The sequence below is a fragment of the Harmonia axyridis genome, chromosome 2, assembly GCF_914767665.1.
Source record: "Harmonia axyridis chromosome 2, icHarAxyr1.1, whole genome shotgun sequence".
Taxonomy (NCBI): Eukaryota; Metazoa; Arthropoda; class Insecta; order Coleoptera; family Coccinellidae; genus Harmonia; species Harmonia axyridis.
The window spans coordinates 22,069,576-22,085,111 of record NC_059502.1 but is presented as its reverse complement, the minus strand read 5'-3'; the positions used below and the strand labels follow the sequence as shown (position 1 = coordinate 22,085,111).

At 34.8% G+C, this 15,536-nt stretch overlaps 1 protein-coding gene across 3 annotated transcripts in view; it reads right to left on the bottom strand.

The window, feature by feature from the left end:
• The window catches only part of LOC123673991 (calcium-transporting ATPase type 2C member 1), a 41,242-nt gene that overhangs the window by 21,913 nt on the left and 3,793 nt on the right, over positions 1–15,536 (bottom strand). The window contains exon 1 of one of the 3 annotated variants that reach the window (XM_045608791.1): positions 6,582–6,720. The exons of the other annotated variants lie outside the window; for them this stretch is intronic. Coding sequence (XP_045464747.1) covers positions 6,582–6,644 — 63 coding nt within the window. The 5' untranslated portion in view covers positions 6,645–6,720. Of the gene's footprint in view, positions 1–6,581; positions 6,721–15,536 lie in introns of those variants that run through there. 3 annotated transcript variants of the gene reach the window in all.

Genomic DNA, 15,536 nt, shown 5'->3' with positions numbered 1-15,536 from the left:
CCCCTGACAGCACGATTCCAGGGATCTCAGCGTGGTTTGGCTGTCCGTGGTGATGTAGATATGCGCCCCTTAGATATTCTGGGATTGACTCCTCAGAGTATTATTATTATTAATGAAAATAAGAGTTGAGGCAAAGCCTATAAACTCAACACAAAATGATTAACAAGAATTATCGAATAATTAAATCAACAGCAAAAAAACACACACATTGTCACTTAGAGCACATCCTGTAAAGTTGAATTCACACATCTGTCGAAACAATTTTTGAACACATTAACCGAGAGAGCGTTTACAACTAAGGGCGGCAAACCATTCCAAACGTCATAGATCCTGGTAGAAAGGAATCACTGATGCTGGGTAGTTTTGAATTTCTCCTCGGCCAGCTTCATATTGTGACCTCGCAAGATGGTTACGGTTTCTCCCGAACATGTCCTCGATTGTCTTGCCACAATGACCATTGATGGCCCGATAGGTCACGATGGCATCACCTCTCTCGCGGCGCTTTTCAAAAGTGGTCAACCCAAACAGTTGAAGTCTCTCCCCATAACAGGGGCGCAAACATCCGTAAGGAATTCTGGTATTCCAACGTTGGATCGACTCCAACAATGCCGCATCACCCCTCTGGGCAATCCACCAAACAGGACCGGCATACTCAATGATGGGTCTCTTACAACAGCTTCGCAGTCTTGATGTCACATCTGCTGAAGTTCTTTTGGATCAACCAAGTGACTTTTCTGGCTTTGGCCGATACAGACGCAACATGATCAGTCCAAGTGAGGTCATTGGCAACTAGACCGTCCGAATTATCTGTCCACCCAAGCAGTATGACATATTCGGGTGGCCATGTCCAATGTGCATCACACAACACTTTTCCAGATTCAGCGGGAGTATAATTATTATTAGGTTGGAGAAAAACTAATTTCGTATTTCGCGTCCTTTTTTTCAACTAACTTTCATATATATCGTTCGTTATTGGTCACATCGTCACATACGATGCTGCATTGTAAAGGTGTGAGTTTTCCAATAACAACAATTTGATATGAAAAAACAATTTGGGGAAACCAATTGATATTTAATATTTGATAATAAAGGAGGAAGTATGTCATTAACGATGCAAAACGATATCAGCCAAGTGCTCGCCACGGCTATAGTTGCTGCACCATATCAGCTTAAGCAAGTGTATGTCTTCACATAGGTACAGCTGTAAATATCAAAATTTCTCATGAAAAAAAGATATGATGCAGCAACTATAGCCGTGGCTGCCCCTTGGCTGATTTGCATTTTATCTCTCGAATAGATTGTGCTCAAGTAGCTTGAGCTTGACTTGAATCAACTCAAGTTCGAGTCAAGTAGTAGTTTTTCAATGTTGAGATAAGTATTTCATAAATTAATACTTGACTTGACATTGAAAAACTACTACACACTTGACTCGAACTTGAGTTGATTACAAGTCAATCTCAAGCTACTTGAGCTTGGCTTGATATTCAAGCTACTTGACTCAAGCTCAAGTAGCTTGAGATTGATAAGTTATAGTTTTTCAAAGTAAAGACAAGTATTTCATAAATAAATACTTGACTTGACATTGAAAAACTACTACTTGACTCCAACTTGAGTTGATTTCAAGTCAAGCTAATTGAGTTTGAGTCAAGTAGATTGAATATCAAGTCAAGTCGTGAATCCCTGATGCCGGCCATAAAAAAAAACATAAATCATAGCTCGGTAGCGCAACCCACTCATCGTAACAGTTGCACCAGTCTCATTTTCTAATAAGTGAGATCCAATCACACCACCAGCCCAAAAACCGCCCAAACACGTGACACGTGGATGGAGAGGCTTTTCAACAATCACTCTTGGGTTCTCCGAGACTCAAATGCCAAACTTCTGCTTATTAACGTAGTCTCCGAGGTGAAAATGAGCCTCATCACTGAAGGTAAGTTTTCGACGAAAATCAAGATCATTTTGACGGCTTTCAAGGACTCTTATCAGCAAAGAGTCAACTTCGCTGGTGATCGACCAGCTTGAGTTTTTATGTTAACTGAAATTTAAATCCAAACTTCCTGGCCTTTTAGTTATCGACCTATATGCCCCGAAGTTGAATCATTATGAAAAACAACTACTCAATTTATCTGAAAAGTGACATTCAAAAAAGAATTAAATAAACACCTACTTTCAACACAATGTGATTGTTAGAACAATTTTGTTGAGAAAACGAAAAGGCTAATTAAAAAATTTTGAAAGCACCTCCACCATCTCGTTTTATTTCTCCCCTTTCAACGCAAAATCCAGAAATAATCATCTCTTTAACTGTCATAATTCTAATTTTGTATCAATTAATTTCAGCCGAGACTGAAGAGATCGTCTCTACCTGACCCGCCGGCCTCGACACAATAGTTGAGGTAGCACAGGGACTAGAGCGGACTTCAGTGCTTTCCTCATTCTTTTCGATATTCGATTTTCTTTGGTTCTGACCCCGCTATCAATACGCAATTTTACAGGAAGCTTGTAATTGCTATGTTATACAGGGTGGCCATTTGAAAACGAAACAGACGAGATTACAGACGAAATAAAGTTTTTCGATAGAAATGCTCGGACAGGTCGATTTCTGTTTCGAGGGCGACAAATTAAGATGTAGGTTACGGACGCATAGCGCTTCAACCCTTGCTACTACAACCCCCACCCCCAATTTTTGAATAGGGAAGATGGGGTGAGTGATACCTCAATTTAAAGGTATTTTTATACTGATTTCAGCACAGTAATTGTTTTTTCATTTTATGCATTAGTTCTCGAAATATTCTTAACTAAGTATTTGAAAATGAAGTGGTGTTTTCATGGCACTTGTAGTGTTTTGTGAAAAATCGACATTTTGAGCTTCAAAACAACCATGACTGTGGCTTCCTTCCTAACTAAGTAACGCATGAATATTTCGAGAATTAATGCATAAAATGAAAAAACAATTACTGTGCTGAAATCAGTATAAAAATACCTTTAAATTGAGGTATCACTCACCCCATCTTCCCTATTCAAAAATTGGGGGTGGGGGTTGTAGCAGCAAGGGTTGAAGCGCTATGCGTCCGTAACCTACATCTTAAGTTGTCCCCCTCGAAACAGAAATCGACCTGTCCGAGCATTTCTATCGAAAAACTTTATTTCGTCTGTAATCTCGTCTGTTTCGTTTTCAAATGGCCACCCTGTATATACATACTCGTAAATTTTCAACTCGGTCAGATCAGTTACATTAGGTTTTTGTTTTCGATATCCTCCTCAAATTTCCTATGATTCTGGTTACGCTTATCCTCACGGAATTTGTGTTTTTTTTCTTTCATTAACTACATAATATATGATTTTTCTCACTAAATTGACTAAATCACCCCCGCCATTCGTCATGAAAGAGTCGAACCTTATCGTTTAAGACCATATCCGGTTCAAAATTCGAAAGGTACAGGCATTGCGCTTTTTCGTTCTACGAGTAAAAGGAATATATTTCATATTGTCCTAGAAAAACTGAGAATGCTGACCGGAAGAACTTTTTCTCATTCGATTACTTATTATTTATTTATAATTAAAATCATGAATTAGTAACGCTTCTTTGAACATAATGATAGTGATTACATATTTACCTAAAACTTTTATCAACTATATTTGCGGAAGTTTGACTTAGATTTCGGAATAAAATAAATCGAGCTCAATTCCCCGAGAATGATATTTATTATAAGATTATGATTCGCAATGTTTTTCTCTCGAATTTGTTTTAGCTTTTAATCAAAACATAATAAACTGACGTACAATTTTATTATTTCATGTGATGTAGCTGTGGAATCATATCACGCTTGATAGATGTGATATTGAAATTGACTTTAGGATTTTCCAATGAAATGATGTGCTGTTATGTATGCGATCTATATGTGATCCTAAAAATAACTTATTCCGATTTCATGATTAATTAATATCATGATTCTAGATGAATTTTCTAAACATTCATAATTTCGATACTAGTTATAAACTGTCATTTTATTCATTCAATTTTTGAGTAGTTGTGCACCAAAGAGTTTCCCCTATAATTTCGTCACGAGAAGGGTTCAACTGACAAATCCGCCCGTGAATCCAATTCTGTCCGTCCGTAAACACGATAACTCTCGAACCGAACACTCTACACACTCGACATTTCCTAGTTAGATTCATATATCTAATGGCGCAGTTAAACTAGGAAAAAATTTACAGTCTGGCAACGATGTTGAAAAACTTTTTATTACGTCATGGCACTACTAAGATGAACAGACTATATCAACTTTTTTTCTATGAAATGATAAACCGGTTGCCCCTTTCCCACAAAATAAGCAAGAAATTGGGCACGTCATTTTCTAGAAAAAAGCATGAGAAACTCAGATATATTTCACTTTCAAATACATTTCTCTTACAAATTGAACTTCGAATGAACTGCGTAATCAATAATTTTCTCCGCTGCTAACGAGTTCATATCCGAACTGACGATATTCGCTTCCGAATAAAAAGCTTTTCGAACTAATAAATGGTTTGTAAGTGAATGTAATCAATAAAGCAAACCGCTCCAACAACCAATCAATATTGAACGCCAAATACTTGATATTAAGAAATTTAATATTCAAGAGTTGAATAGAAACGTGGACGAATCGTAACACTCGGTTAAAATTCCGATTCTACCGAAGGTGTATAGAGAAAACTTTTAAGATCACCTTTGGGGTTAAAATACAGGATTTTTCCAATAATAGGTTTTTTTTAATTTTGAATCTGGGCAGCGGTCACTTTTGAAACTGTGATCTTTCGACATTTGGCAAGCAAAAACTAAGGCATTACTCAAAATGGGACGATACACGTTTCAACAAAGCATTGAAATTGTTAAAATTCACTACAAAAATCGTGAAAACTTTGCTTCACAGTTCGAAAAACTAAAGCACTTTTTAGTTGTCAGACGGCAATGGTGATTCTGGTGGAAAAATGTGAGCTGTTGGCACAAGTTAGTGATATGAAGAATCGAAACCGTGTGCGTCTGTCAAGAAGAACTGAGAATATTACTGCTGCAGCCCGTATTGTTGACGAAAACCCAGGTTTGTCAATTCATCGCCAGGAAATTCAATCCAATTTCCAAGAATAATTTGGATAATTTGAGTCAGTGTTGGAAATTATCCCGAGTCTATTCATTTATGAGATACAAGCTGTTTTAAGCATTTTATGAAAAACTTTCAACCGGAATAACTCATAAGTGCTTTCATAGATTTCTAAGAAAATTACCAATATTCCGTTCTAGTTGATATTCAAACGAATAGAGATAACTGGCTTGCAATATTCAGTAGTTATATGTATATGAAGATTATGAAGGACTATTCCCCTAAAAAATTTCAACCAATCATATTAACGCATATGATACAAATCACTTAGCAATGAAACAATATTTTTGAAAATCAATGCAGCGTGAAAATATCCGGGTTTTTCCACGTGTGCTTCAGGTTATAACCATCGACACTTATTGGTATGACAGACCTATTCATCCAAAATCAATAATTTCTCGATTTGTATCATTCTGCCCTACTATTAAAATTGAGTGAAATTTTTTTCGGGAAATTGTCCTTCATATACCCCTCGTGCTTGCCAAATTATCAAATATTCGGCAAGCACTTAGGATATAACTATACTGACCTCAAAAAAATTAATCAGTCATATTAAAGCATATGAACAAAACAACGAACCAATATTTTTGAATGCAACATTCGAATATTTGACAAGCACTCGGGATATAACTACTGACTATTCCCTTCAAACAATTTCACAATTCATATTTAAATATATGATACAGAACCAAAGTTTTTGAATATCAATGTAGCGTGAAAATATCCGGATATTTCCACGTGTGCTTTAGGTGAATATTTTTTGTAAACCATCGACATTTATTGGTATGACGAACCTTTTCATCGAAAATTAATAATTTTTCGTTTTGTATAATTTCTGCCCTAAAATTGAGTGGAATTTTTTTTCGGGGAATAGTCCCCGGATCACATGCTTCAAATAATTTTGTGGAAACGCTTGAAACAAGGTAAAATCACTGAAACTGCTTTCAAGCATTATATGATTAGGTACGATATCGACCAGATTTAATTTTTTTTATTCCTTATTTGGATAGGTAAGATGTAGTAATAAACCATATAGTGTGTAAATGTTTTGATTTATTATTTTCATTGATAAACTTCTGGAATCCTTCGAGAAAAAAAGATTCAACCTGCCTCGAAATTTCGATAGTTAACAAGTACCTACATACATGAAGATTTGTTAGATGTGGTGTTTCTGTATGATCTCAGATCTGTGATCTATGATTATATTATAAATAATATGAGAATTTAATATTTAATTTGTATTTTGATTTTTTTATCATTATTATCATAAATGTAAAAATAAATAAATGAAAAACATAAAACTGATAACATGTATTGCTTCACTGATACTGAATAGAACTCAAACTTTTTTATAGTGTCAAAGTCTCACATTTTTGAATAAATAATGAAAATAAAATAATCCAAAATATCAGTTACCCCAGAATAATATTTTGTACTTACATTTTTTCTCGTTTTCTCTTTTTTTATCGGATCACATATAAAGCAACTGAAGTAATTGATCATGTCAACAAGAAATTAAACTAGTCTACTAGGTAGGTAACTGCTCATCGATAGAACTGTAACTCCCATTCAATGGTGCTTCAATATAAGTCCATAACGTTTTATCTATTTACCGACTGCAACCTCAATACAAAAAGTTCTTATATTCATTCTTTTTTATCAATAAGTATTAACAATGCACTCCAATTAAAGAATTGAAAATATAGATGCGCGAAGAACAGTTAATAGAGGTCTCGTTTCAACCAAAGCGAATTGTTTAGTATTGAAGGACATGAAAAAAAAATCTCTCCAATTAATTTTCCACTAGATCGGTATTTCTCGATGTTTAACGTCAATGAAAAAACATGTCATCGCATTATTCAGTTTTTGAATTGTTCTCGGGTTTTTATCTGCTCGATACAATACAAACATTCAAAAAATTCGAGAAAACCTTATCATTAGGAACTTTTCAGCGCTCGTTCATTAATGCGTGTATTGTAACAGGCCAATTGAAAAGTCCCCGGTATACCATTTTTGGTATACATATATTCGATTTTATTATTCAAAATAGTTTCTTTCGAGGGCGATACAGCAATTATAGCGATCTTTCAACTTTTCTATTCCATTTTTGTAGTACGATTTGTCTTTCGCTTCAAAATAGTCCTCAGTGTTTCGGCGATTACTTCTTCATTGGAGCTAAATTTCTTTCCAGCGAGCATTCTTTTGAGGTATGAGAACAGGAAAAAGTCGCTGGGGGCCAGATCTGCAAATACGGTGGATGCAGAAGCAATTCGAAGCCCAATTCATGCAATTTTGCCATTGTTTTCATTGATTTGTGACGCGGCTCATTGTCTTGATGAAACAGCCCCCTGTTTTCTTCAAATGAGACCGTTTTTTAACTATTTCATCCTTTAAACGCTATATAATAATCGCTGTTGATGGTCTGGCCCTTTTGGTGGTAATCAATGAATATTATACCTTGCGCATGCAAGAATACTGCTGCCATAACCTTGCCAGCTCACTCAGCTGACTGTCGATTGGATACCGGAGTGAAATGATGAAGCAATGTCCATTGTCATCGACGCAAAAATTCAGGTTTATTGCACTTAAACAGCTACAAACACTGCTCAGGATCATTAACACGTTTTTGCTTTTGATCGATTGTGAGCTCGCGCGGCACCCACTTTGCACACAGCTTTCTCAAATATTCGTTAATGATATGATGTAAACGTTCAGTTGATATCTTCACAATGTCTGCTATCTCGATCAACTTCATTTTACGGTCATTCAAAATTATTTTGTGAACATTTTTTATTTTTTCATCGGTGACAGCCTCCTTTGGGCATCCATGGCGTTCGCCGTCTTCGGTGCTCATTTCACCACGTTCAAACTTAGCATATCAATCAATGATGGTTGATTTTCCCGGTGCAGACACCGGAAACTCTTAATCAAGCCAAGATTTCGCTTCAACTGTTTTTTTTTCCTTCAAAAAGCAATATTTTATCAGCACACGAAATTCTTTTTTTTTTTTCATCTTTTCTCAAATAACAAAAGTAGCTACACTGACAACGCAATATCTCACAAATAAGATGTCTTAAAACCTGGTGTATGGACTGATTAGATTTTGTTTTGCCAATTTTGAGAATATTAATTATGCTTCTGATTGGCTAGGATCGGGTTTTTATTAATGTATCCTGTCAAAATCAAAGGAAAAAAGATCGAAATGAAAAGTAGGTATGACATTGCGGCGCCGCCACGAAATAAAACTAATATTTTCAATTTGTTCGAATGTCATTCAATTCAAAAATTACGCACAAACTAAGATGTCTAAAATTCAGGTGTATCAACTGATTAGCTTTTGTTTTTCCAGTTTTGAGAATATTAGATAAGCTTCGTTATGTCAACTGTAGGTGGCGCTATCAACAAATTAATATTCTTGTTATTTATTATTTATGAGTTTTGTGCCATTATGGACCTATATATGCATATCTTTCATTATAGTTATGATCTATGGAAGCAATTCTTGTAATTGAAATACCAATAAACTCTCTCTCTATTACAAATATTTGAATTCATTCCAGTAAACGGTTCGTGTTTTGTTTCACGACTTTGCACGATCATACTCGGTTACACGTCGCTTTTGATTGGTCAGTACCGGGTTTTAATTAATGTATCCAATCAAAATCAACGGAAATGACAAGTATGACATTGCGGCGCCGCCACGAACTAAAACTAATATTTTCAATTTGGTCGAATGTCATTGCATTCAAAATTTGACGAGTGCATTCACCATGTTTTTAGACATCTTAGCACAAACTAAGATGCATAGAATACCTGGTGTGTTTACTGATTCGATTTTGTTTCAGACTTTTTGAGAGACCCACCTGTTGCTTTGGTGGTCTGCTTCACCAGAGTGCTGTAAGGTGGCGCTCTTTAAAATTTTTCGAATTCCCGCATCTGCCTGGTGCCGTTTATAAAGGAAATACTGATTTTAGACACTGCAAACATTCACAATAAATTACAATTCAGTTCATATCGAATTTTCACTCAAATGAATGGAATATAATGACAGACCATAGAATATAAAATATTATTGTTCTATACTCAAAGTTCACGACAAGAGCGTAGAAATAGGGGGATACTGGGGGTAATTACACGGTGCTCCTAAATTGGAGATACAAATGAAAATGACAGATTTTCGGATCATTTTAAGAAAAAAAGTCCTATAACATGAGTCCCCAAACATTATGTTTTGAGATACATGTGTTGAAGTTCAAGTTATTTTCTCGTATAACCTTTCCTTTCACAAGATATTTAATATGAATTGGCCATAGATATTCCAGTTTAAAGTTTTCACTATGTGATATGCTAATTTTGAATGCAAATCACAGGGTGATATATTTTCTGGAAGGATGCCTGCTTCCTTCTTCCAAAACTATATTTTGGTGAATGACTGTTAGTTTAGAAAAATGTCGAAAAAAAAATCTGGTCCAGTACTACACTTTTTGGTTTGTTATAGTTTTGTCGTATCTGCTATCGATTTCGAGAAAATCTCTAGTAATCCTCAGGAAAATCCAAATTATTATAAAGATCCAGCTAGTAAGCTCTAATGAATGCATTAATTATAAGTTTTGGTATTTATTTAACTAATCTGTATCGAAGATTAATGAATATTTGATAAACTGTACGACACACTAGAAAAAACCTGTACATTGAAAGCAAAGCCTTTGTGGGCTCATATTCATAAAACATTTTTTCCTCAAAATTATCCAAGTAATTTCTCATTTTCCTTCGTAACTCTTATTTGAGAACACCCAATATAAGGTAAGAACAACCGAATTAGTAACAACAAAAATTATTTCGAGTAATTTGGTTCAAACTTCGTTATCAAACTTCTTTTTCTAACATTACAGATATGAGTAAAAGTTGTCATCAAAAATTTTTTTTTCGATTATCCCTCCCCAAGAAAAAAAAGATCTACGCCCTTGGTTCACAAAAGTCGAGAATTGAGAGAAATGTCAAATGTAAACGATGTATGCGCCATCTGAAAAGCCCGCGATCCCTCGAAATCAAGTAGGTATAAATCCGAAAAATCTCCCGTTTTGTCTGAAAGTTTTACAGGTATAAGTAGACACACCAGGTATTCTATGCATCTTAGGACAAACTAATGGTCGGACTGCTGTCAAATTTTGACACGTATCGTTTGAAAGTTGATACTAACTAAAAATCATATGGATTTAATACTAGCACCGCAATCTGTGCATCAGTACGGGGACTTTTCAAATGGCGTAATATGCGTGCCCAAGAACCGTACACCTAAATATACAGGGTGTCACATAGAAAATTTTATCCGCACCCTAGAACTCAGAAACGAAGAATTGTCGAAGATTCGAAAAAAACAGTTCAACTTCTGTTTTGAAGCTAACGACTTCCCATCATGAGTTTGTTGTTGTTGAAAAAACCCCCATAAAGGTGGCATCAAACCCCAAAAGTTTTCTGAATAGTGTAGTGATGTCGAGTGTTGGTTAGTTTGAAAGTTAGTATTTATCTTTTGTGCACAACCCACTTAAAATTTTAAAAATCGATTCAAATTCTGAATTAGGGAGAAATAATTTTTATGACGACATAGTTTCGGAAAAAACCCACCTGAGGATGGCAACAATCCCCAACATTTTTCGAATAGGGGTTTAACTTCGCAGTTAAAATTTACAATGTATTCCTCGTTCGAGAGTAAAGGTGATTACAGACGGCCAGAATCAAATTTGAGGATAGCTTCATCATCAGATAATCGAAACCCATCTTTTGAAAGGAATCCTGGGCAAAAATTCAAAAGTTACAAATATCAAGAAATTATAGTCTGTTCGAAAATCGACCGCCCAAAAATTTTCGAATTACGAAGAATGGTATAACAATAATCAAGATAAACATAACATTGACGATATCAAAATATTTAATTTATTTATTCAAGGCCTTGGAAATGTCTATAATCTATACTTAATTCACACATAAATCTACCTTAATATTGTTTGATGGATTGCACTTCTTATTATGGTCAATTAATGGTCATTCGAACAAATTAGTTCTCGAGAATAATTAGATGAGACAACAGAAACTGTAAAAACAATCGAAAACTCCGTCATACAGGGTGTTAATAAATAAGTGATGATTCTTGAAAAATAGGACTATCTTTTAAATAAAAAAGGTTATCTGGCTAACCACTGTTTAGATACATCCCCCTAAAGAGATAGTCAAAAAAGTTGACTTTTATTTACTTTCTTCCTCTATGCATCAGGAACACTCAGTAATTTGATATTTGATCCAAGAAGTAAAACATTCAAAGGTTAATACGATGGGTGGAAGTTAACTAAGATGGCCTGCGTCGGAGACAAGATGAGGGGACACACCGAGGGGCACACTGTATTAATGTGAGAGTGTGGAAGAAGACAGACATCATAGAAACGGAGTTGGCATATTTGTAACATGTTTAAATAGGGTTCGAAAAGGCGATTATATATAATGTGTAGTAAAAAAAATCCTTTATTTTTGCATGAAAAACAAGGCTTTAATTACCATAGTTAGAATGATCCGATTTAGCGCAAATATGCGCTGTTTTGTTCGATAACTTGTTGCCTTTTTGAAGGTAATATCATTAAGCCTCTCTCATAAAAGTAAAAAAATTGAGACAGTCGATTTTCACAAGCCTCTGTTGAAACGAATTTTTCAACAGCAAAATTGTTCGCCATGGACAGGAACAGATGGTGATCACTTGTTGTAGTCCGGACACAGAATAGAGAGGTATTAATTAATACCTCTCTATTCTGTGGTCCGGACTACAGAGTCGATACTCGATGTATAAGAACCTCCCAACCAAGCTCCCTGAGCTTCTGGCGAGTCACTATCGATGTAGGGATGGGCAATAAATATCGATATTTTCAGAAAATTTACGATAAATATCGTCGGCATTTTCAATTTCGATACTATCGATTGTCGATATTATCGATATATTTATATAGATTTCAGAGTATCAAATTCGATATTTTTTCATATTTCGCATTATGATTTCTACCTCACAAAACATATTATACTTTAGTTCCATTAGTCGAAAATCCTGATTTAGCGAACTATAAAATAAATATCGAATATTTTCGAAATATGTAGCAGTTTTGAAATTCTACTCATCGAAAATAAAAAGTTATGTCTCGATCTTGCTGAAAGCTCAAGAAAAAAAAAGACATAAGACGAAATTGTAATAGAATTCAACGGCCGTTGTTAAATACCTTTCTTTCTGTACATAAACGTCCTGAACAATTTATTGGTTATTGCTGGAATTCCCAAAATCCCTTTTACCTACCCCATATTAACCCATACAATAAGAACCATTTTCAGTTTTGAAATTCTTCATATTGAAAATATGCAAAACTACTAAATATGATGTTCTCAACTGAATCTGATCACGATGAATCTGGATTTTCGTCTAATGGAACTAGAGCATAATATGTTTCGTGTGGTCAAAATCATAATGCAGAATATTAAAAAATATCGAATTTGACACTTTCAAATAAATATCAAGTATTTTCGATATGTAGAATTTCAGAACTGAAGTACCTGCTTCATTTTGAAAATATTCTATAAAAATGAAAGTAAACTACTAAATGTGTCTTCAACTGAATCTGGTCACGATGAATTGTAATGCGACATATTGAAAATATCGAATTTGAAACTCTGAAATACCTAAATATCGAAATGTAGAATCGCAAAACTAAAATTCTGCATATCGAAAATATTCCATGAAATGGAAACTACTTAAAATCTGGATTTTCGACTAATGGAAGTAGATCAAAATATGTTTCGTGTGGTCGAAATCATAATGCGAAATATTAAAAAGTACTAAATATGTCGTTTTCAACTGAATCTCGTCATCTGAATCTTCTCCTTTACGATAGAAAAAGTTTATTGAATTCAACAAAATAATCCAACACTAAAAGATTACAGCGATATATATCGATAAATATCGATATTTTCACTCTAACATATTTCGATACATTTCGATAGTGTCAGAAAATATCGATACAATATATATATATATATATATATATATATATATATATATATATATATATATATATATATATATATATATATATATATATATATATATATATATATATATATATATATGTATATATATATATATATACAGTCGAACCTGGATAAGGGAGAATTCAAGGGACCGCAAGGTTTGTTTCGCTTATGGAGGTTTCTCACTAACCCGAGTTTCTAGCTAATGAAGGTTTCTAAGTTACCATTATCACTCATAGAGGTTGAATAAAAAAATGTAAAACATGTATGTATGTACATATGTGTAATGTATTTCATTCTACTTACAAATAGGAAAAAAATCTCACACATTTATTCAAAGAAATCTTTAATTTTCTTCTTACAAATACATAGTAAATAATGAATCTTACACATCTTTTAAAAAAAAATCTGTTGTTTTTTCTTACAAATAAAAAATAATGAACCTCGCACATCTATTTAAAAAAATCTGTTATTTTCTTCTGTTTTTCCGTATTCAAATTGTGAACATGCTTTTCTAATTCGTAAATATTATCGAATATTGTTTTATCAACAACCGCAGAGTATTCAAAAAATTTGTGTATATTCTCCAGTGCAATTAAAATTTCTTGCTTCTTTGGAATGTTTTTTACTTCTGTATCCAAAGTCTGCAATTGGTCGGCTTCATCTTCACTGTCATTTCCGTCAGTACACGTTGTAGCGAAATTGTGCACGATATCGTCATCGGTAAATTCTCCAGCGGTAGCCAGGAGGTCGTCAACTTGTACAAAGTCTTCAAAGGTTGGCGTTAACACATCACCAGTATATTCGTGACACACAAGCTTGGCCCAATCCTCATTGCTAGGTCCAGCTTCAACTTCATTATCCTCGGGTATAAATTCCTGTTTATCTGTGCTGATACAAAATCCAGCCTTCTTGAAACAGTTCTTGACAGTAACGTCACTTACTTTGTACCATGCTTTCCTTGCAAATTTCATGGCTAGGAGTACGTCAATATCATGGTTATTGCTTGCTTCGAGACACGTAAGGGTGTGTTGAACAACTTCTCTGCGGTAAAAGCGTTTGAATGTGTGAATGATACCTTGATCTAAAGGTTGAAGTTGACTGGTGGTGTTGGCAGGCAAAAACATGACTTTTACGTTTTCGAATGTTGGTAAGTCATTGTGGGCAGCACAGTTGTCAATGAAAAGCAGGATTTTTTTGTTTTTCATCATCATTTTCTTGTCGACGTTTTTCAACCAATCCTTGAATAATATCTTGGTCATCCAAGCTTTTGTGTTACTTGCATAATCAACAGGTAAAGTCTTGACACCTTTGAAACATCTAGGTCGTTTTGATTTCCCTATCATTAAAAGAGGTAGCTTATCAGTACCGGTCATGTTAACGCATTGAAGAATAGTAAGACGTTCCTTACTTTGTTTACCTCCATGACATTTTTCGCCCTTAAATATGAATGTTTTATCAGGAAGACACTTGAAGAATAGAGCTGTCTCATCCGCATTGTAAATGTCGTTTGGATCATACCCCTTCAAGAGACTTGGCAGTTCTTCAGTCCATCGGTTACACACGCTTTGGTCTACAGATCTACTTTCTCCAGCGGCTTTTTTGAAAGCTATATCATGACGTCTTTTAAAACCTTCTAACCAGCCATTACTAGCCGAAAAGTTCTGATATCCCAATCTTGTGGCAAAGTCTTTAGATTTTTGTTTCAACAGGGGTCCATCTATGGGGATGTTCTTGTTAAGGGTTTGTTTGATCCATTCTAAAAGGCAGTTTTCAATGTCGGGGAACTCGGAATGTCGACTCCTCTTAATATTTCCGTGTCCTTCAGAGCACTGAGACTTTATAGAGTCTCTTGACTTGATAATTTTATAATAGGTTGATTCTGGTAGACCAAACTCACTCTGAATTTCATTACGCGATTTTCCACACTCAAACGCATTCACGATCTTAAGTTTTTCACTCAGAGATAAAACTCGGATTTTTCTTTTAGACATTGCGCTAGACTTAAGCTTTCTTAGCACTTGATGTCAACTGGGGTAAGGTAGTTACATCGATTGTATTAAAAGTGAGGGCCAGATTTCCACAAAGACAATGTTAGGTAATTCCCCGAAAACATGTGTTTATGTTTTCGGGGAACTACCTCCATGCCAGACTCTCGCTTATAGAGTTATAGACAAATAGCAGTCTTAGTTATAGAGGTTCGAACACAAATATATCTGGCGGTTCACGACTTTCTCTTATAGAGGCTTCTATTTCTCACACATAGAGGTTTTAGGGGCTAAAAATGACGGGACCAGGCAATTCCACTCACTTAAAGAGTTTTCTCGCTTACCCAGT